Here is a 22,926-nt window from a genome sequence, read left to right as displayed (position 1 = left end):
TGGCCACTGTCAGAAGACAGGATACTGGGCTAGATGGACCTTTGGTCTGACCCGGTACGGCCGTTCTTATGTTCATAGACCAACCCCTGAGGAAGCTGGAGTGGACCTTCATTCCTGAGCTTTAGGCTCTTTTAGAGATGCCGGGCCTGGGCCATTGAGCATCTTGAAGATAAGGATTCAGACCTTGAGTTGACTCCTTGGTTCCTCTCTAGAGACCTCTAGGGAGAGTGAGAATCGGTGCCGATCACAGTCATGATTTTGCACAAACAACTTTCAATATTTTTTAAATGGAAAGTAAATAAGTAACTAGTAGAATATGGTTCCATTTGTGAAATTGCAACAGAAGTCTCTGCTCGCTGTCCCTGTAATAAATCCGTCCCAGTGCTAGAACAGCAGAGCAGAACTGTATGGGAGTTCTGGTGAGAGAAAGCAACTTTCTGTTGAAATTCCATTTATAACATTCTATTCAATTTTGGTCCCCACATTATGTAAAATTAAACGTTGTAGCGATTAACATGCTTCAAAGAAGGGCATGAAGGCTGATCCCAGAACGAAAGACTATAAGCTCTGAAGTAAGTTAAAAAACCCTTTGCTTATGTAGCCTGAAAAAGGGAAAACGTTCTGAGGCATTTTAGTTGGAGAATATATCAATTTTAATGGTGTTGGTTGTCAACTTCGTTGTTCTCTGCCGAAGCAGATAAGAGAACAATATGGTGTGACATTCAGGAAAGCACATTCAAAGCCGTCTTCAAAATCACATTTCCAAATACGCCGTGCTCCAGTGTGGGAAGAAATACTGATGATTGCACTGAGAGCTTTACAGCTTCAGATCACTTCTCAAACATTAACTCTTTCACCTTCACCCCCCCCCCGCCCCCGCAGAGAAGCAGGTAATTGCATTTTACATTATTGTTGGTGTTTGCACTGTATTAAAAATAACAACAATGGGAGTACATGCAGCTTTACAGACAAATAAAGAGACAGGACCCCACGCCGAGGATCCTGCAACGTAAATTACATTTTATATGGTGACGGTTGCTGATAAAGATGGCGGGGGGGGGGGGGGAGTGACAGGACAAAGGTCACAGCGGAGATGAGCTTGATGTTCTGAATACAGCTTGTCCCTTCCTTCCTGTACACCAGGTCTGGGAGGATATGCTAGGCATAGTGGTAGCTGCTTCTGGGAGAAGGAACTAAAGGGAGCGTTAAGGCAAGCTGCGGTGGCAGAATGGATGCCATGAATGCTAGGTGCCTGGAGAACGAGCTGATTTATGCGGAGACGTGACCAAATGTAGCTGCGCCTGCTTCCTGCAAGCTACATGGGGGCCTCAGAGCCAGACTTGGCAGTAGCAGAAATCGGCGCGGTGTGTACGGCACACATCAGGTGTAAGCTGAGCGGGAGACAGGCGAAGTGGGGAGATGTGCTGATTCAGCATTCAGTGGGTGTGCAAGACAACTTACACACTGAGGGTCTGGAATTAGGAGGAAAAACAATTGTGCCACCCCTAACCCCCTCCCCCATACTGGACACAGCTGCTGGTAGGTGTCCTAAGGTAGCAAGCCTGCATGTATTCCTATTTGAGTCGGGCATTGGCCCACTTTGCTTGGGTCCGGAAGCCCCTGACACCAAAACCCAATTACACACGGAGGAGTTTTGTAACCATTTATATAAAAGCATATTAGGCAAGGGAATGGGTACAGAACAACGGGCTGAAAGGGGATGGGGGACTTAAGGGATTTCAACAACTGTGAAACAATAGCACAAGCCCTTCCCCCACAGCTGGAGGTCCCCAAAACCTTCCTCCTTCCTCCCCCTCGGCTTCTGCCCCCCAACCTCTACTACCATCAGTGATGCACACAGAGTTGAGATGCACTAGCCTGGTGAAAGACGTTGCACCTCTGGTGGCTGCTCAGGCTGGATTTCTGGCCTGGTGAGCGGTGGCGGATTTAGAGTTAGTGGGGCCCTGGTGCGCAGCTTCGTTTTCGCCCCTCCCCGCCACCCCCGGGACCCTGCCAAGAAAAAGAACATTCTCTTATCTCCCTCCCATTGTTCATTCTTTTTTTTCTTTCTTTCTCCTCCTATATTATAAGTAATGGGAAGTAAATGAAAATACAGTGAGGTACTTTGATTGGGGCAGGGGGTTGGGGTGCAGGAGGTGGGCTCTGGGAGGAAGTCTGGATGCTGGATGCGGGCTCTGGGCTGGGGCAGGGGGTTGGGGTGCGAGAGGGGGCCAGAGAGTCTCTGCATGTCGCTGCCCGCAGGCGCTGCTCCCATTGGCCACCATTCCCGGTCAGTGGGAACCGCGGAGTCAGCACTCAGGGCAGGGGCAGCGCGTGGAGACGTGCACCCCCCACACACATACACACACACACACACCCGGGGGCAGCAGGGACATGCTTCCGGGAGCGAAGCGGCGCAGAGGGAGGGAAGCAGAGCGGGCAGGGAGCCACCTTAGCTCTGCTGTGTTGCTGCTGGCCCGTCTCTACGCGCCCCTTGGGGACAGGAGGGCAGTGGGTCTCTGCGCACGGAGCCGCCTCCCTCCAGCCCCTCCCCCACGGGCCCCTCTCAACCATTTACCCTTCATTAGTATCTGAGCACCTTCCATGTAAAATCAATAGCAATGTCCTTAATGGACTTCATGGAGTCTCTGGTATCTTCAGGGGCCATAGGCTGCTTGCAGTAGGCTTTTGTGGTAAGAACTGGAGGGTAAACGGGCCTATCCGTGTTAGGAGTGTCATTCTTACCGTGAAAAGGCTTTTGCAAAGGAGGAAGGCTTTGCAGCATTTCCTGAAGACAGGCAGAGTCTGGATTCGCCTGTTCTCCTGTGGAAGTTTGTTCCCCAGATCCCCTGGACCGAGAATGACTTAAAGGCTCCTGGGACTTTTGTTGCTGATGATCATGCTTTGCTCTTCCCCAGATGCCATGGGGCTGGGACTACTCCAGATCTTCCAACCTAGGAGAACTGAAGCTTTTGCTTGAAGAATCTGTCATGATCCGCCGCTTGAAATCAGATGTGCTCTCCCAGCTTCCAGCAAAGCAGCGCAAAATGGTAGTGGTGGCTCCTGAAGGCATGAATGCAAAGACCAAGGCTGAGCTGGCCGCCACTGCAAAGGAGATGGCCAAAGGATACAGAAGTGTGAGTCAGAAACTGTTAACATGATGGACTGTTGGTATTTCAGGTGCTCACTTAAAAAAAAAAATCAGTGGAGAGCAATTCCCAGATTCTTAGATCAGCATCGAAATGTACAGCAGACGTTCTCAAGGGAACTGTTTTAAATGGTTCTCTTGGGTATCCAAGAATGCACAACATCAATAATCATAACAGGTCAGCTTTCTCTTTCTTTAGTTTCAGCCGTTTCATCTTCTTGTCATGCTGCATATCACTCTTTCATTTCCCCTGTCCTTCGCCTTTTATCTCCTCTTCACTCTATTTACTATCTTTCACGCCTCTGTATTTACTCTCCTGTCTTGCCTCATAAGTCCCACTTACCTTACAAATGTAACCGACAGGGTTGATAGCTCAGTGGTTTGAGCATTGGCCTGCTAAACCCGGGGTTGTGAGTTCAATCCTTGAGGGGGCCATTTAAGGATCTGGGGCAAAAATCTCTCTGGGGATTGGTCCTGCTCTGAGCAGGGGGTTGGACTAGATGACCTCCTGAGGTTCCTTCCAACCCTGATATTCTATGATCGCCAGAGAGGTACTGAATCTGAGTTGTGGCCAACTATTTTTGTGCCTCTGTGGACAGAAAATGCAGATTACAACCGTGTTAGAGACCTGTGCTGTTTATTTTATAGACTTTTCTATGGTGCTTATCTTCGTATCTAAGCTTCTGACAAACTTCAGTTTACCCTCACCACACCGCTGCTGCTATTCCCATTTTACAGATGGGACTCTGAGGGCACGTCTTCACTACCCGCCGGATCGGTGGGTAGCAGTTGATCTATTGGGGATCGACCTATCGCGTCTAGTGAAGACGCAATAAAATCGATCCCCGATGGCTCTTCCGTCGACTCCGGAAATCCACCGCGGCAAGAGGCGGAAGCGGAGTCGACGGCGGCGCGGCAGCGGTCAACTCGCCGCCGTCCTCACAGCCAGGTAAGTCGACCTAAAATGCGCAACTTCAGCTACGCTATTCACGTAGCTGAAGTGGCGTATCTTAGGTCGACCCCCCCTGTAGTGTAGACTTAGCCTGAGGCCTAGAGAGAGTCGTGTTATGTCTACACTGGAGCTGGAGGGGTAACTTACCTGTGCTAGCTCTGATCAACTTCCTGCACTAACAGTAGCAGCGCTGTGAGCAGCGGGATGGGCTAGCCATCCTAGATATGTAGCTAGGGTTTCTCCTGGGACTGTACTCTGGCAGCTAGTCTGTACCATTGCTTGTGCTGCAGCAACCCTGCCGCCATCGATCAAAACTAGTTACTCGAAATTACACCTTCAGCTCTCCCGTAGATGTACCTGAAATGACTTGCTCAAGGTCACACAGAAAGTCTGTGGCAGAGCAGGGGTCTCGCAAGTACTCTAATCACTGGACCCAGCTGGTAGAGAGATCTGTCTAAAACTTGGTTCTCTATTATGGTTATAACACATTTTTCTGTCCGCACCAGCAAGAAAAAAAGCAAATTATGACGTGATTTGGCCACAACAGTGCTTTGCTTGTAGTGCAGACAAAGCCCTCTACACACAGCATCTTTTGGGGGGGGATGAAAAATACAATTCACGTGAGAGTATTCCTTCAGTTTTCCAAACTTTAAATTTCTGCTGGGGGCAAATCTACTTCTCCCCACTCTTGGGTGGTCCCCAGTCAGCGTAGAACTGGTGCAGTGCCACTGGGGTAGGTGGCAGGGGCAGAATTTTGGTAGCACATGGTGAAAGATTTCCCCATCCGTGTAGTATGTTTTGTAAATACCAGTGTTTAGGGAGAGTCTGCTTTTCCCCAGCACAATGCCCAATGGCAGCTGCAGATATGCTGGAGCGGCTGGCACCCAGGAGGGAAGGCAGATTTGAAACTGACATTCAGGTTTGTTCTCCTCTTCACAGAAACAACAGGAGAAGGAAGCTCTATTACTCTTCTATAACAGAACCGCGGAATCCAAAATCCGTTCAGTCATGTAAGTTGTGTGACAGTCATAGAATCATAGGATCAGAAGGGACCTCAAGAGGTCTTCTAGTCCAGTCCCCTGCGCTCAAGACAGGACTAAGTATTATCTAGACCATCCCTGACAGGTGTTTGTCTAACCTGCTCTTAAAAATCTCCAATGATGGAGATTCCACAACCCCCCTAGGCAATTTATTCCAGTGCTTCACCACCCTGACAGTTAGGAAGTTTTTCCTAATGTCCAACCTAAACCGCCTTTGCTGAAATTTAAGACCATAGCCTCTTGTCCTATCCTCAGAGGTTAATCCAGTGCCTCATTCTGATCTATCAAAATGTATTTGACTAATGAGAAGAGAGAAAGTGAGCCTTTGGGATAAGATTCCAGCAAAATCAAGTGCAGCTAACCAAATTAATTACAACACACAACATTCTCTTCTTCCAAGGGCTCCATACCTGCCCAGTCTTCTGATTTAATTCCAGATGGGCCCAAATTGGGATCCTAGAATCATAGAATATCAGGATTGGAAGGGACCTCAGGAGGTATCTAGTCCAATCCCCTGCTCAAAGCAGGACCAACCCCCAACTAAATCATCCCAGCCAGGGCTTTGTCAAGCCTGACCTTAAAAACCTCTAAGGAAGGAGATTCCACCAGCTCCCTAGGTAACCCATTCCAGTGCTTCACCACCCTCCTAGTGAAAAAGTTTTCCCTAATATCCAACTTAAACCTCCCCCACTGCAATTTGAGACCATTACTCCTTGTTCTGTCATCTGGTACCACTGAGAACAGTCTAGATCCATCCTCTTTGGAGCCCCCTTTCAGGTAGTTGAAAGCAGCTCAAATCCCCCCCCCTTCTCTTCCGCAGACTAAATAATCCCAGTTCCTTCAGCCTCTCCTCATAAGTCATGTGCTTCAGCCCCCTAATCATTTTTGTTGCCCTCCTCTGGACTCTTTCCAATTTTTCCACATGCTTCTTGTAGTGTGGGGCCCAAAACTGGACACAGTACTCCAGATGAGGCCTCACCAATGTCGAATAGAGGGGAATGATCACGTCCCTCGATCTATTGGCAATGCTCCTACGTATACAGCCCAAAATGCCATTAGCCTTCTTGGCAACAAGAGCACACTGTTGACTCATATCCAGCTTCTCGTCCACTGTAACCCCTAGGTCCTTTTCTGCAGAACTGCTGCCTAGCCACTCGGTCCCTAGTCTGTAGCAGTGCATGGGAGTCTTTTGTCCTAAGTGCAGGACTCTGCACTTGTCCTTGTTGAACCTCATCAGATTTTTTTGGCCCAATCCTCTAATTTGTCTAGGTCCTTCTGTATCCTATCCCTACCCTCCAGCATATCTACCACTCCTCCCAGTTTAGTTTCATCTGCAGACTTGCTGAGAGTGCAGTCCACGCCATCCTCCAGATCATTAATGAAGATATTGAACAAAACCGGCCCCAGGACCGACCCTTGGGGCACTCTGCTTGAAACCGGCTGCCAGCTAGACATGGAGCCATTGATCACTACCCATTGAGCCCGACGATCTAGCCAGCTTTCTATCCACCTTACAGTCCATTCATCCAGCCCATACTTCTTTAACTTGCTGGCAAGAATACTGTGGGAGACCATATCAAAAGCTTTGCTAAAATCCAGGAATAACACGTTCACTGCTTTCCCCTCATCCACAGAGCCAGTTATCTCCTCATAGAAGGCAATTAGGTTAGTCAGGCATGACTTGCCCTTGGTGAATCCATGCTGATTTTCCTGATCACTTTCCTCTCCCCTAAATGCTTCAGAATTGATTCCATGAGGACCTGCTCCATGATTTTTCCAGGGACTGGACTGGTCTATAGTTCCCCGGATCCCCCTTCTTCCCTTTTTTTAAAGATGGGCACTACATTGCCCTTTTCCCAGTCATCCGAAACCTCCCCTGATCGCCATGAGTTTTCAAAGATAATGGCCAATGGCTCTGCAATCACATCCGGGTTGTTTAGTTCCGTATCTAAAGCTACCCAGTGTTTGGGGTTAAGATCAAGTCCTCTGGTTCGGGCACTTCTTTAGTTTAAAAGGAACACATCAATGCCATCATCAGTGTCAAGAGAATTTTAAAAAACGAACACTGCAGCCTTGCTGCAGAAAGCATTGAGCCAACCTATTTGTCAACCAAATTTAGTCTTTAGTTTTATAGGGCTCACTAGAGGTGCCATGTTGACAGCCCTGAAGGTCTCGAATGTTCCACAGAGCCCATGTGGGATCATGGTAACAATGTACGCTTCCCCCAGGAATGGACTTTTAACTCTTTCCTCTGGAGAGGTAATCCCTTCGAGTTGGGCTGGAGGCCCTTTCATCCCTAGCTTTTTTTGCTCTCAACAGATCAGATAGGATGTTGGTTTTGTTTGTTTGTTATGGGGACATGTATAATTTGCCACTGATTTTTATTTCTCATAGCCAACTGACCGGCTATCCTATTGGAATGACCAGAGTCATGTGTACTGCATGACTTCACAGCCACAGAATTTGCTGCAGAATCCAGAATTGCCGCCCAGAGGCTCTGCTTTTGTTTTTAAAAAAGTGTTTCTTTCTTTTATGTTGGCGAAGAAAACCACGTGAACTGAATATACAACCATACAGTGTTGTTTCCCTGCGTCTGCAGAGGTCTGAAAAAATAGCACTGAGAGGTGGGAACTGCCCCATTCATCTTTAGGCAGTGCCACCTATGAAATTGTAAAGATTAAAATTTAAATGCTAGCCGTATGAATTGCTGGTTTAGCAGAGCCACCTAGCTAATATTCAGAAGTAGCTCAAGCTAATGTCCTTATCCTACCATCTCAGTATGCCTCCCACAACATCTCAGGTGCCAAAATGTCCAACTTCCCCCCGACAACTTCTCCAGTGCAGCAGTGTATTGTCCATACAAAAATCTGTTGCATGTTAAACTGAAAATGTCAGGACAGCATATAAAATAAATATGAGTTGAATATCATACCACAGGGGTCATTCAGCTGATCGTATTATTCATTTTCAGCTTCATTTCAGTGTAAACCTTCTCTTGAATTAAATTAAACTAAAATAGAATTTCCTATAGATTCACCAGAATGTCACAGAATTCAGCAACTTGGCTGCAGAATTTAAGTCCATCTTGCCACGGAGTCATTTGTTTTTTTTCAGTCATAGCTGGCCTGGGCTGTGTTGAAAATAGTGACTTGGTGAAATACTTCATAGTCCTGATTTTAGCACCAATTCGTTGAGCCATCTGTCCTCATTAGAAGCTGAAATTTGATTTACCCGTTCCCAACCATTTGTAAACAACTTACAATCGCTTGTTACATAGGAAACTTATTGCATGTCTTAGTGGATTGAAAAATAATTTTCAAGATGTCCTGATAAATTTGTTCTTCAGAGAAGTTTCCTTTTTAGAGTGACAACAGCGTTAAATAAATGTATTATGGGTAATTGCCTTCTGGATAACATAATGTGTTCCACAAGATGCCTAGAGTTAGAAATACAAATGAATGAATGAATGGGATAGACAGATAAATGGAAATGACTTTAAGTTGGGCCACTCTGTTTCATCAAGTGTGACTCAGTGACATACAAATACAAATAGATACATTTGTCATTCAGTGGCCAGGAGTCCAGAAAAATGAGTGATGTGTCCCTAGATCTTTTTTGATATGTGGATATTAATTATTGAAATGCTGGTTTTTGCTGGCTAGCTTCCTGATTTCCGCCTATAGATCAACAATATCGCTTAGGATTTGAGGGTGATGTGTGCATGGGACAACAGAGACATCAATAATATAACTTGGATTATTTGTTTTTAATACAGAGAATACATCCTGGAATTACTGGAAAGCGGGAGAGACAAATTCCTGGTGTTTGCTCATCACAAGATAGTACTGAATGCAATCAGCAAAGCGCTGGAGAACAAAGTAAGTTCTTAAATCAGGTTCCTATTAATTTTATTATTGAGCCAACTTCAAAGCTCTGGAGAGTTCTGGCAGGTCACCTACTTTATGAAAGTTAGTGACGCACACAATTCTCTAATTGAGATATCTCTAATGTGCCCCCTGGCCACGATAACTGAGTCTCCAGAATGAGACTGTCCGGTGGGATGTACATTTTGTGTATGTGAGGGTTACTGCTGCAGATGTTTCTTGGTGTTCACCACCACCTGGAGGGATGTGTGTACAGTACTTTGAGAAGTGCTGTTTCAGTACCATACGTTGCCATTGCTGCTTTTCGTGCCTCTTCGGAGAAGGTGGTGAGAAGGCAGTGACAAACCCACCCTAGCTATATCTGCATGCCCTTTGTTTCTTGGGTCCATGTTGCTCTGATTTTTGTGCCTGGCTATTGCATGGAGGCTTGTGTCTACTTACTAACTGCATAGTGATCTTTCTCCTGTGTCTAGTGATGAATGGAGGTCACGTTTCTATGCCCGTTTCATCTGATCTATCAGGTTTTGAAAGCTCATGCGGTGGCTGTGAGACCTGGTAGTGGTAGATGGGAGGTGGTTTTGCAAATTTCTCACTTAGAAATCTCTGAGGGAAGTACTGGGCAATTGCTCATCATCCCTGACATTTATCAGGTACCCATCCTATCAATGCTCCTCTTCGGTGAGGAGACCATTGGAAAATTGTTAGCTTTGCAGCTGCAGCATCAATATGTGGGCAATACTTCGCTCTGCACTGAGCCTTTTCATCTGCGTCTCCTTTTCACTGACCCGGACTCTGCAGTCTCACCTTCCCAGTGTCTAAGCATGATAGTGACCTGGATGAAGGGTATCGGAGGAGATGGTGGCTGGTGATGCGGGTTCCTATTGTGTGTTTATGCCCAAATCTAATAGCAGCATTAGAAAACGCTGAAATAAAATTTAGTATTTTTTTACCCTGCCAATATATTTAAAATAAAATGTTATGGAGTAGTTCAGTGTATTTTGGTGGTGGGGAAATCCTCTAAAACTTGGGGAAATAAAGACATGCTAATGATCTTTCTCCACGCCCTCCTCTCAGCATGTTGGATATATTCGCATTGATGGCTCCACATCTTCAGCTGAGCGTCAGTCTCTGTGCCAGAAGTTCCAGTTCTCCGAGAAGCACTCTGTGGCTGTCTTATCCCTTACTGCTGCCAACACGGGGCTGACCCTCTCTTCTGCCGACTTGGTGGTGTTTGCAGAGTTGTTCTGGAACCCCGGTGTAAGGAACCTACGTTACTACCATAACTTAAAGCAGTGTGCGCCAGTGGAGAGAGCACAGTACTGGGACTCCGGAGACCTGGGTTCTATTCCTAGCTCTGCCACTGACCCGATGGGTAACCTTGGGAAAGTCACTTCCCCCCTCGGTGCCTCAGTTTTCCCATCTGTAAAATGGGACTAATGATGCTAACCTCCGCTGTAAAGTGCTTTGGGAGCTACTGAAAAAAGTGCTATATAAGAGCTAGGTGGTGTTACTATTCTTATTACCGTACTGATCAATCATATTGCCAAAAAAGGGGACTGTTTGTAGTGTTGCGGGGTGGAAATGGAATAGTGTTATGGTGGTCCTTTGGAGGTGCAGGAGCATCATCCAGGATTTCTCTGTTTCCTTCCTCACTACTCTTTTACACTCCCAGCCCCCCCAAAACCTTTAAATTGCTGCAACCCCAGCTGACCGGACTGGCAGGGAGGGGTCACTTGGGAAGGTCACCTGCCTCTCCTTTAGCTAGTGCCCCCCTTTGTGTCCCTCCCATGAGTCACCTATGCGTACTGGTAAGAGTTAAAATCTCCTTGAACCACTGGATTGGTGACTCATGAGGTGGCAGTATTCTCTGTCAGTACTGAACCAGTGTTCCAGCACTGCGTTGGAAGGGAACAGGCAGGCCTGCAAGTGCTGTCTTTCATTTTCAACGTAAAATAAAGAGCCTGACCGCTTGTCATTTGAAATCCAAGTGTCCCGCCTTCAAGAGGGCGGGGGACTAAGCCTGGATCCCTGCCCAGATTCCATCCTGCCTGCCTACTATACACCAGCCATTGGATAATAATAATACCTCATTCTCATAGCACTCTTCACCAGGTAGATCTCGATGCACTTTACAAAGGAGGTCATCAGTATCATTAGCCCCATATGCAAATGGGGAAACTCCAGCACGGAGAAGCGAAGTGGCTAGCCCAGTATCACCCAGCAGGCCAGTTTCCAAGCTGGGAACTAGAATCCAGGTCTCCTGAATCCCAGTCAGTGCTCTATCCACTGGGCCACACCACGTCTCATTCTACTTCACTTCTTGCTCTAAACTGCAGACTAGCACAGCTGTGCACCATTAAGCAGCTGATGCATTCCTCCCCTAAGGCAGCGGCATTTCAGTAAATGATCTTTCTATATACAAATTGTGGAGCTGTTTGAGGGCCCTCTGAATGCGGTGTGCCATTTGAATGATCCGTTACCGGCAGGACTGGAATTCCAACAGCCCCCGTATGCCTCGGAAAAACGATAGGAGTATTTGTTTTTTCACAGTGTCAATTGCAAATCCCACACACACGCACACACTTCTGGTGATGCAGGAAACGGAGTATTTTAGCAGAGAAGCTTTCTCTAGGGAATGCTTTTAGCAGCTGGTTGTTTAGAGGACATCAGGGGAAAATGTCTGAGAGGAAGGTAGATCTTTGGGGTTCGGGTGCTGGCCAGGGACTAGGACCTGAACTCAGCTCTCTGCTCTGCCACGGGTTTCCTGGGTGACTGGGGCAAGTTGATTCATCTCTCTCTGCCTCAGTTCCTCATGTGTAAAAGGGGGAAATACCCCTTCCCTCCTCCCATCCATTGTGCAGCTTGGCTGTTTAGGTTATAAATTCTGGGCGGGCAGGGTTATGCCTGCTATGCCCTGATCTCCGCTGGGGACTCTTGCTGTTAATAGGGTACAAATTGGAGTAGTTAAGCATCGGGAAAAATAGGTCTCTCTTTCCTGGGGCCGGTTTTGTAAATTCTTGTGTGTTACACTGTTTCATTGTGCTTTCTCTGTTTATTTAAATACAGGTTTTGATCCAAGCAGAAGATCGGGCACATCGAATTGGACAAACCAGTTCTGTTAACGTTCATTACCTGGTGGCTAAAGGCACAGCAGATGACTACTTATGGTAAGGAGTGGAAAGGACTTCGCCTTACCTCTTCATCTATCTCTTTGGGACTTGTGTGACTTGGGATATGATACTTAACCTCTCTGTGCTTGATTCCTCCTCTGTACGATAGGGGTGGCAGTAACATGCTCTCACGGCACTGAGAGGAGTGATATTTGCCTTTTGGGGTGGGGCTTTCTAGAAGGGCAAAGTCTTGTTAACAGTCTGGCCTTGTAACTGAAGGTGACAAGCCAGTAAAATAGACCTATTTATCAGGCAAAGAGTGCTTGTTGAGATGTTTGAGAGGGCCTAATGTATCTAAACGTTGACAGGCTGGGAATAGGGAGAGGAAGTTTGGCTGCTTGGTTGCAACACGGAATATTACAGGCTCCAAGCGCCTCCTGAGAGGTGAAGTTAGCAAGGACTTAGGGTGTTCAGCAGAGATAAGACCCATACAACTCTCTGGGTCGTGAGTTCTTGGGCTCTGCTGCCTCTCATGTTGCTCTTCAGCAAAGCTGTCTGACCATTGACGTGCCCCAATGGGAACTCAATCCATCCTTCTTTGGCTTGCAGGAAGGTTGGTGGGATGCAGGGCTGTGGGAGTATAATGTGATGGGGAGGGATCTAGGAAATCCTCTGTGCTGTGAGGGAAGGGACCTGCAATCGATGAAGGAAAATGATTCACCAGATGGTACTTTGAAGGTCCGAAATTATATCTTTCCATTACCTCATCTGAAAGAGCAAATGAGCTGAAGTGAACTTATACAGTTCCCAGAATATCATGATTGCAAATAATTAGGGCCTTGCATCAGGAGAAACTGGAAACTGACACGTCGCCCACATATAAAGGAAAGCTAATGACAGTAATTTTGCTTTTTATTTGTAAAATGCGGTCCATGCAACTGCTAGTGCTTGACTGAAAGGAAATATGCTTTTCAGAAGAGGACATACTTATCCTTTCATCCTCCCTCCCGTCCATGCCAACTCCAGGAGAGATGAGGGCATTTTATTAATGAAGGGTCATTAATTGTGCTAGGTGAGGTTCACTTCTTCGTAGCTTCTTGTCATGTGTTGCAAATCCCAGGAATTGGAGATGGGAATGGAACCTGTTGCTCCCAGTACCGCCCTGTGGAACCACTTTCCCACCTTGAACTTTACACCTTCCAAATATTTGTAGACTGCAATCACGGCCTCTTATTGGTCAGTTAATTACAGTGCACACATTTAGCTCTCAACCTTTACATCCAGATCAGTCCATTTAGCCCCTCTAATCCTTTCGACTGGTTTTTTTCTGAATGCCTCTGTTTAATATCTCTGGTCCTGAGGTACCCAAAGCTTAAGACAGCATTCTAGGTGTGTGCATACAAACAGAAGGCAACATAGTGAAATTGACTTTGGTTACTAGAACTGGCTCTGCTAGCATGGGATCTATCCTAAGGTGAAAGGGCTGGTGCATGTCAATACTCCGAAGACGGTGGTTTTTCATGGGCCCGTGTAAATGACACCATAAAACCAATGATGTACCTGAGATACATCAATGATGTTTTCATCCTCTGGACAGATGACCTAAACTCTCTCATATATTTCCATCACAAGTTCAACCACCACCATCCATTGTGACGTTCCCCTGGTGTTCTCTGGACCAGTGATCTGCTAGGTCACTCCAGTCCTCGACTCTGGGAGCCAGCCTTACCCTGCTCTGCTGTGAGAACCCCACTCCCATGCTGTTCACGCACAGCCACTGGCGTGTAAGCTGCTCCCAGTTGAGTGAGTGAGCACTTTTGGCCAGCTGCTGCTTGGATTGTGCAACCGAATGACACTAGCCAATATCTCCGGTCCCAGACACAACCCTGGGAACCTCTGTCTTGCAGTGCCCAGTTCTGCCCGCTGGACGCTGCAAGCTTATATGAGTTCATCAATTTAACAAAGAAATTGGCATGTACCAGGCTTCTTATCCCAAGGGGAGTCTCTGACATGCTTCAAACCAAACGCACTGCTTCAGGTAGAGTAAACAAACAGATTTATTAACTACAAAGAGAGATTTTAAGTCAAAGCACAACAAGTCAGATTTGGTCAAATGAAATAAAAGCAAAACGCATTCTAAGCTGATCTTAACACTTTCAGTGCCCTTATAAACTTAGATGCTTCTCACCTGCCTGGTTGCCCTTGCCAGGCTCTCCCCTTCGATCAGCGCTTCAGTCGCTTGGTGGTGATGTCTGTAGATGGAGGTGGAAGAGAGAGGAAGAGCAGGGCAAATGTTTCTACCTTTATCATGTTCTTTCTTCCCTCTTGGCTTCGCGCCCCCCCCCCCCCTTTCAGGGTCAGGTGCGCATTACCTCATCGCAATCCCAAACTTACCAAGGGAAGGGGGATGACTCACTCGAGAGTCAAACAGATCCGTTGTTGCTGCCTAGGCCAGTGTCCTTTGTTCCTGTGAGGCTGGGCTAGGTTTGTCCCATACATGCCCTGATGAGGTATGAACTGCCCCTCTGTTCCTGGAGAGTTTTGCTTGGGCTTGTTTTAAGCCATGAGGACACATTTTCAGCCTCATAACTTAGAGAATTTTTTCACTTCAAGATCCCAGAAGCAAGGACAAAGTTTTCATCTCGAGGCCAAAAGACCAAAAACATCAAGACACTTGATCACGGCCTTGGATAGACCAAGAGACTACTACTACACTTGACCAGAGCTCGGAGAGCTATATACATGAAATTACAACCTATAACATTAGCATAACAACAATTCCTATAACATCACCACAACAACAATGCCCAGTGCATCATGAGCCTTCCAAAGACACCCGACATCACAAACTTTGCACTGGATCCCACATAATCCTTTTATAAAGAACATGGGGGTGCAAGGTGTTCCTCCGAGGCACAGAGCGTCACACCCATCCATCAGACTCTCTCTAGAACATTCCCACATCAGCATCAATTTCCTGAACACCAGGATCAGCGTCAACAGTGGAACCCTACAAATACTAGATACAAGAAACCCACAGAACCAGTAATAACCACCCCCAGTATACCAAGAAATCGGTGGCCACAGAATTTGCTCCAAGGAGAAAGTCTGAGATACATATCTTTACACGCTTAAAATCGCCTTTACCAAGCAAGGATACTCCACCAGAAAAGTAGATCACATCATGGAATGGGCCACTCAAAACACTCAAAAAGAACCTGCTTCAGTATGGAGGGTGGGAACCCTCCAACTGTACACCCCTGGGTGTCACCTACCACCCCACACTGGAACCCATACAAGGCATCATTAAACAATTACAACTCCTCCTCAATGGGGACCACATCCTGAAGCAAGCTCTCTCCCCACAGATCAGGACACGCCAACTCCTAATGGCAACAGCACCTGCCATAACAACAGATGCAAAACCTGCAGACATATCTCCACTGCTACAGTGATAGACACCCGCGACACACACCTGTCACAGAGTGTGGGGGAGTCAGGGCCCTGCACCCCCCACTTCCTGCAATTCACCATGACTCTCAGCCAGACAGTAAAGCAGAAGGGTTATTAGATGATAGGAACACAGTCTAAAACAGAGCTTGTAGATACAGAAAACAGGACCCCTCACTCAGGTCCATCTTGCGGGGTAGGGAGGCCAGATCCCGGTTCTGGGCCTCCCTCCATTTCCCCAGCCAGCTCCAAACTGATACTCCCTCCAGCCCCTCCTGTGGCCTTTGTCTCTTTCCCCGAGCCAGGAGGCCCCCTGATCTCTTTGTTCTCCAACATCTTCAGTTGGCACCTTGCAGGGGAGGGGCCCAGGCCATCAGTTTCCAGGAGACAGGGTATTCTCTGTGCAGACCGTATCATCCCTGCCCTCTAGGGCTCTGCAACAATCACACACCCTTATCCCACCACCTAGATACGTAAGAAAGACATAGGGGAAACTGAGGCAGCCACACAGTATTCAGAGAAAACATTAAGAACGTTCCCACTTCATCACAACTCCTTTCAAGCTCCAGGGATCCTACACACACCTATCACAACATGTTGTGTACTTCATCTAGTGCACAAAATGCCCCAATAGCAACTATGTGAGTGAAACCAGACAATCCCTGTGCTCTCAAATGAATTTGCACAGGAAAATGATAAAAGGCAAAAACGCCATATCACCCCGGGGCAAGCACTTTTCTTCACAAGACGATCACTCCATATCAGACCTCTCCGTCCTCATCCTTAAAGGAAACCTGCACAACACCTTCAAAGAACAAGCCTGGGAGCTTAAATTGATAACTCTGCTATACACCAAAAATCACAGACTTAATAAAGACACTGGATTTATGGCTCATACAACAATCTGCAACCCACTAACTCGCCTTTGTCGTATTATTGCAGAGGTGTTAACTGCCCACTTCACCTTGGAAACGGTCTCTTGCAACATGGGTTAACTCCCTTGTATTTAGCTGTGACACTCAGTAGAAGAATGTAAGCTCGAAAGCTTGTCTCTTTCACCAGTAAAAGTTGGTCCAATGAAAGAGATTCCCTCACCCACCCTGCCTCTCATGGTAAATGATTCTGTGTTCCTCTGCCTAGAAAGGAGCCTGTGACATCTTAAATGCTACCACTTTCTTTTCTAGCAATATTTGGTGCTTGTTATCTTCCCATAGGCCTATGATTCAAGAGAAGATAAAAGTGCTGGGGGAAGCCGGTCTTTCTGAAGCTAGTTTCTCTGAAACAGCTGAAGCCACTGATTACTTCTACAAGGTCAGTGATGTGAATGTGAGACATTAGCCCGAGTCATTCCTGGGAGGAGTTAAACTGACTTGGGCTTTGTATGTCTCTAGAGTGACAGGTTAACAGAAGAGGAGATCTGAGCTCGCGCCAGTTCTGCCTTAAGTGCAGTAGGCTGGTCATCCACCTTCCTCCCCGAGCCGCGTGGCAGTGGGCCCTCCGCGCAATGATCCCAATCTTGTTGTGTGGAAGGAGACTCCGGTGCCTCTGCAGCACCATTTTCTAACCCCCTCAGGCCCTGTGGAGGTTTCTCCTTGTGGTAGGGAACCACATGGGGAAAAAGGATGGGGTCAGGGCAGAGGGTGGCAGCCATATTGTCCCCCAACTCTCACTCTGCGAGTTTGTGCTGGCAATGTAAATACAGCTCCAGGCTCTATTACCTTTTCTGCTGAGCCCCCATCCCCTGGGAGACCTAGATAGCGTGGCCAGGGAGCACAGGACCTCTGTGCGTGTATTTCACTGGCCTCTTGCAGCTCCCCCGGATCATAAGGATCCGTTGGAGCAGCCCCCTTGCCTTCCCTGTGAGGGAATGTCCATGAGGAAATTCTTCTAGAAGTTTCCATGGGAAAAGCTCCCTCTAGTAGCTTTTCCTTGCTCTGCAAGGGGCCACAACATTTTGCGAATCAACCCCTTCCTCTCTCTCCACCTCTGAGAAAACGGTGATGTGTGGCTTCATTGCAGAAGGCACAACGGCAGAGCTGAGTTCAGGCCGAGTCCCTGCCGTTCTCTCACGGGTACCTCTCGCACTGGAATTCCATTCTCCATTGGTCAGGGGAGCCGTGAGGGAAACGGAAGCTGTAAACTAATTATAATTGGCTTGTTTGTTAATACCCTGTGTGTGCAGAACCTTTCTGCTCTATTTTCACAGCGAGACCCAAAGCAGCAGACCATTTACAGCCTTTTCCAGAGGACCTTCTCTGAGCAGGGAGACGACCTCGACGAAGCTTTGCTCGTGGAGGCGGCTGACGCTTGCCAGGAGTCTGACTCCGGGAGTGCCTCTCGGGATGCAGGAGCAGACACCTGCTCAGCGAGTCCACGTAAGAAACAGCGTCTTGAAGATTATTTTCACAGACAGTAACTAGAAAGGAACGAGACACTTAAAAGATTTTTATTTAAAAAAAACAACAACGCAGAATCATTGTATTGTTTGAGTTTCCAAAAATAAAATACACGAATGGGTTTGGGAGAAGATTCAGTGTCTTACTTCTATAGCGTTTCCCCCCAAAGGATGGAAGGACAAGGCAAGGTGCTCATCTGGGTCAGCGAAAGGAGGGCTGGGTGTCAGCAGATCCTGAATTCTAATCCTGTCTTTGCCAATGACTCTCAGTGGCCTTGGGCAAGGCACATCCCTTCTGGGCCTCAGTTTGCACACCTGTTTTATTTTAAATAACGCTCACCTGTTTACATCACAGGAGTGTCACAAGGATGAACTAGTGAATGGCTACAGACTGCCTTGAACAGGCAGAGTGCCATATAAATGCAAAATATTATCACCTCAAAGAACTTTACACACTGTATACATAGTTCACCACTGACGTGCAGCCACTGCTGAGATGTGACGGTGGCAGTTTAGCAGCAGTCTGGGGCACAGCACGGCAGAAGTGAGAGGAGGAATTTTGACCACTGGGGCAGATCTCTAGATCGGCAACAAGTGCATAGGATCTTTATCATCTGCTGAGCAGTCAGGACCTTGAACCCAGATTTTCAGAATTGCCTGGGCTAACGTGCAATGACCATCTATTTGCAATTACTGCAGACAACCGTTAAATCTCATCCTGAAGACCCACATACAATAAATTGCTTAGAACTCGATGTATCAATCTTGGGATGGTGAAGGGCTGATGTGATCCTGCCAAGATTTGAACCCATGACTACCAAGGGGCTAGTATTTAAAACCAGAGGCTTAGGCCACTTTGCCACAGCCTCTTGTTAAGTATTTTTCCGTGTTCTCTCTCCGCTGTACCTGGTTTAGAGTGTGTGTGCGCTCTCACTTGTTTACAGCAGAAACAACAAATCAGGAAACTGAGACTTCAGACTAAGCCACTTGTGCAAAAAGAAATTTATTCCACAGTGCTCTAAGTGCCCTGTGCTCCTGCTTTTCCTTTGATTTGGAGTCTTGTCTCACATCTGGGCCTTGAAACCTTAAGAAATACGAGACATTGGAAGCATTCGTATTTATTTAAATTATTTATAGTAGTTGCAGCTCGGATCTCTTTGGTGAATAAGAAAATCACCTGTAAGTGCTTTAGCTCTGGTAAGGGACACTTGCTTATAGGCCATGTACCAACCACTCCTCTAATGGGCATTTTATGTCCCCGTAAGGGTGCTACTATATTGGCACCTTTAGGACCTGTAATTCATCACCAGGGCAGCTCCTCTGTAGCAGTGGTGGAGGCTTCTCGGGCGTCTTTACCACTGTCGTCGTCCAACTCTGCTCCGATTTAGAGTTAGACGGGATGGTGGTAAAAATGTCTAGCCCAACTCTGTGCTTGCACCCTCCACAATTGCTATTGTGCTGCAATGGTGGTGAATTACAGATCCTGAAATGAGCCAGTATAGACGCACCCTGACCGCGTGCAGTGCTGTTCTTTCGTTCCTTTCTAGTGGTGTTTGGGGCATAACCCCTGACAACCGATTGGAACTGGTTCCTTTCACAAGGGCACTGAGCAGCTGTCCGATGATTAGACCTATAGGTTACTACCACCCTGGGCCAAACTTGAATATGCAATCTAGGGATGATGGGCTCTTTATCACGTTACTAATCTCCTGAGGAATCCAGGCTCACGATATTTGCCTAATTATCTTTCTTTATTTGTATTGCGGTAGTGTGTAGTTGTTCCTTTCTTCTCAGCCTCCTTTTTTAGAACTGGAAGATGCCCAGGATTGGCTGGGCATGTGTAATTGATTCCGTGTGCTATGTAAGAATGAATCGAGGTCAATTTTATGAATTTGCCAAGACGCCAGTTAGATACATCTCCCAGTTACCATGTGTGAAGAAGGTGGAGGGGAACACACACTCACAGTTCTTACTTTGCCTCTCACTCCCAGGAGTTAACACTGCTGTTTAGACAGGGTGCTTAGCTGCAGATGGTTACCAGACAATAGTAAAAGCATTATGTTGCTTGAGACTTCTGCCAAGTGAACAAATTGACAATGACAGTGCTTTCCTTAATTAAGATTTTATTGTATCATTGACTGCAAATACCATCAAATAAGCATGGAAATGGCCTACAAGATTCATATACAATGGGGTACAATGTCTTAGGGATTCATTTATGACTGTGCAAAAAGGGTTTTCAGTTGGTAGGAAGTAGATTTAAACGTTTGCAGGTGGCAAGCAAGAGGGGAGAAGAGTCCGTGGACATCGGATCAAAAGTGCCAAATGTCATTCCTACTATAGGAGACGCTGACTACTGCCCAGCCATCTGTTTGAGCCTAGCTACTCTCACCACTAGATTACATTGGTGGACATCTCTCCCTAATGGTTCTCAACATCTTGCATCTAACCCTTTATACCAGGCGCTTGCCCAGAGGACCCCATTTGAAACAGGGTTGTTTTCAGTAGGCTGCAGGAAGCGGTGAGAAGGATGGGGAGATTCTTCATGCACAAATCTTGTCTTCTCAGAAGAACAATTCTCTTCTTCTCATACGCCAGAGGAGCGGCAAATAGCATTTTTCAGAAATCTGTTGAAAGCGTCTTTGGAGAATTCTGCCTCCCATAAAATCTCAATTTATTTTTATCTACACACTGATAAATCTCCAATCCCATTAAAGGACGTCAGGTATTCTCTCTCTCTCTCTCTCTCTCTGTAATGGGACTCATAAAATCTCAGCTTGATCTCTGCAGAGTTGCTGAGACTCTTCAAGAACACTTGAAATTCACTTTACCCTTTCTATATTAAAAAGAAAAGCAAATCTAGCCCTGGAGAAAAGTGCTTTTAGCCATTAAGTCAAGGGAACTCACTGCTGGTACACAGCCTGTTCTACCCTCCAGGTTATCAGAAAAGGTCTGTCTACAGCGGGAGCTGGGGTGTGAATCCCAGCTCCAGGAGAAATACCTGCGCAAGCTCTCAATGGGCCAGTGCGTTACAAATAGAGTGTAGCCACCGAGTACGTGCCTAAGATCTCCAGTGAGGACAATTAGCCCATCCCGCTGCTCATGTTGCCATGGCTACGTTCTATTTTTAGCTCTCCCGCTCGATGAGAGCTAGTGCGGGTGCATCTCCTCAAGCCGGGAATTGCACCACAAGCTCCAAATATAGACATACCCACAGATGGTACGCCTGGTTGTGGTTGGAGACCAGCAGCAGGGCATTCCAGAAAGTCCAAGGCCTCAGTTCTTGATTGTGTCCAGTTGCTTCCCTTTTATTTTAAGAGGAATCCCCATTTGCTAAACCACAATGTACCAAACTGGAGAGGAAAAAAGGCAAAAAGCTGGAAAATGCAAGAATTGGAGAAGAGAGACTTTTCTGAAGGAGGAGGATGTTTGTATGGGTATGGTACTGTCCTAGGTCGCAGGGATGTGCATTCAGCTCCCTGGGTGACCCCTAGCACAAGCCACTTAGGGTCTAGTCCAGAACCCAATGAGGTCAATGGAAAATCCCCATTGAAAGCCACTGACTTAATGGGACCCTTAATCACTCTGGTCCTCAATTCTTCATCTGTAAAATGGGGACAATATTGGATAATTTCCTTTCTCCCGCTCTTGGTTTTGTCTTTTTTTCTAGTTAGACTGTAAGCTCTTCCAGGTAGGACTGTCTCTTGCCACTTGTCTGTACTGCACAACAGGGCCCTGATCCTGGTTGGGGCATTTAGGCGCAACTGTGATATAACTAATAATAAAGTGTAACAAATACCCCAGAATTGCTCACTATATAAGAAAAAGTATTTAAACAATAAAAATCTTTCTACTGAGTTTAAATGCAGAGAATATTGAAATGACTAAACCGGACATTGGGATTGCTCCCAGGAACGGTGCATTTTACTTTGTAACTTGAACTTTACCACAAACTCAGAGCATCTCATTATTACTCTTTACCTGCTGCTACACATCTTCATTCCTTTCATGGCCCCTCAGAAGAAATGCCTCCGGTCCTATTGCTATATCTCTTTTAAGTCTGTTTGTTCTGTTCCTGGCTCCTGTTGATTTCTTGTTGGGTGTTAAATATGCGTTTGGGTCCATACATCGTTCAGGTTTTAGGACAAAATGTCAAATTGCACAAGGTTCTTCTGAAAGGAGGAAAAAAGCCCTTCTCTTCTATGAAAATGTCATTGGAGGGTTAGGGCAGATGTGCCAAGCGCCAGCTCTCGTGTATGCTGGAAAATTATTGTTATTACTACATGCAGTGATTCATGGCAAATAGTTTGCCATGTGTATTAATAAAGCAGACCTCGTGGAAGTTTGGCTAGACTTTCTTCCCTCTAAGTACTTTCAGAAATGATGAGTAGTTGATGGCTTTGAATATAAAAACTTTTAAGAATTCTGTTTTGCATATTGTCATCAAACTAATCAGATTATATAGAATTCTAGATTATAAAGCCAAATCACATAGATTCTTAGATTATAAAGGGACTGCTGTGGTCCTCTAGTTTGACTTCCTCCATGACACAGATCATAGGACTTCTCTGAATTTCTGTTTGAACTAGAGCCTCTCTTTTAGAAAAATATCCAATTGAAAAACTTCCAGTCACGGAGAGTCCACCACAAACCTTGGTAAACTGTCTAACTTCAGCCATTGAATCTTGTTATACCTTTTGTCTGCTAGATTGAAGAGCCCCTATTATCAAAGTTGTGTTCCCCATGTAGGTACAGATTAGGGATGTAAAATATTAACCGGTTAACTGATACGTATTGGTCTTACCGTTAATATATTGCAGTTAACATTTAAAACAGATTGGTAAAATAATTTAGTGACATTTTCCATCCCTACTTGCGCTGTCGTTCTCTCAAGCTGGCTGCGCTCCCTGCCCCCACGTCCGAGCACACCGTGTGCATTAACAAAGC

The 22,926-nt window shown here is 46.4% G+C and overlaps 1 protein-coding gene across 9 annotated transcripts in view; it reads left to right on the top strand.

Annotated features, from left to right (window-relative positions):
* Positions 1 to 18,101, top strand: part of SMARCAL1 (SWI/SNF related, matrix associated, actin dependent regulator of chromatin, subfamily a like 1) — a 248,766-nt gene extending 230,665 nt beyond the window's left edge. For 8 of the 9 annotated variants that reach the window (XM_065561407.1, XM_065561413.1, XM_065561409.1 and 5 more), the window contains 7 exons: positions 2,919 to 3,137; positions 5,040 to 5,110; positions 8,916 to 9,018; positions 10,099 to 10,281; positions 12,091 to 12,191; positions 16,799 to 16,895; positions 17,791 to 18,101. In XM_065561407.1, the coding sequence (XP_065417479.1) occupies positions 2,919 to 3,137; positions 5,040 to 5,110; positions 8,916 to 9,018; positions 10,099 to 10,281; positions 12,091 to 12,191; positions 16,799 to 16,895; positions 17,791 to 18,000 (984 nt within the window). In that variant the 3' untranslated portion in view covers positions 18,001 to 18,101. Of the gene's footprint in view, positions 1 to 2,918; positions 3,138 to 5,039; positions 5,111 to 8,915; positions 9,019 to 10,098; positions 10,282 to 12,090; positions 12,192 to 14,747; positions 16,896 to 17,790 lie in introns of all 9 variants that reach the window. The other variant, XR_010591506.1, reaches the window with a different exon arrangement.
* The last annotated feature ends 4,825 nt before the right edge of the window (positions 18,102 to 22,926 follow it).

The sequence above is a fragment of the Chrysemys picta genome, chromosome 11 (genome assembly GCF_011386835.1).
Source record: "Chrysemys picta bellii isolate R12L10 chromosome 11, ASM1138683v2, whole genome shotgun sequence".
NCBI classification, from domain to species: Eukaryota; Metazoa; Chordata; order Testudines; family Emydidae; genus Chrysemys; species Chrysemys picta.
This window is presented reverse-complemented; position numbering and strand designations above follow the sequence as displayed.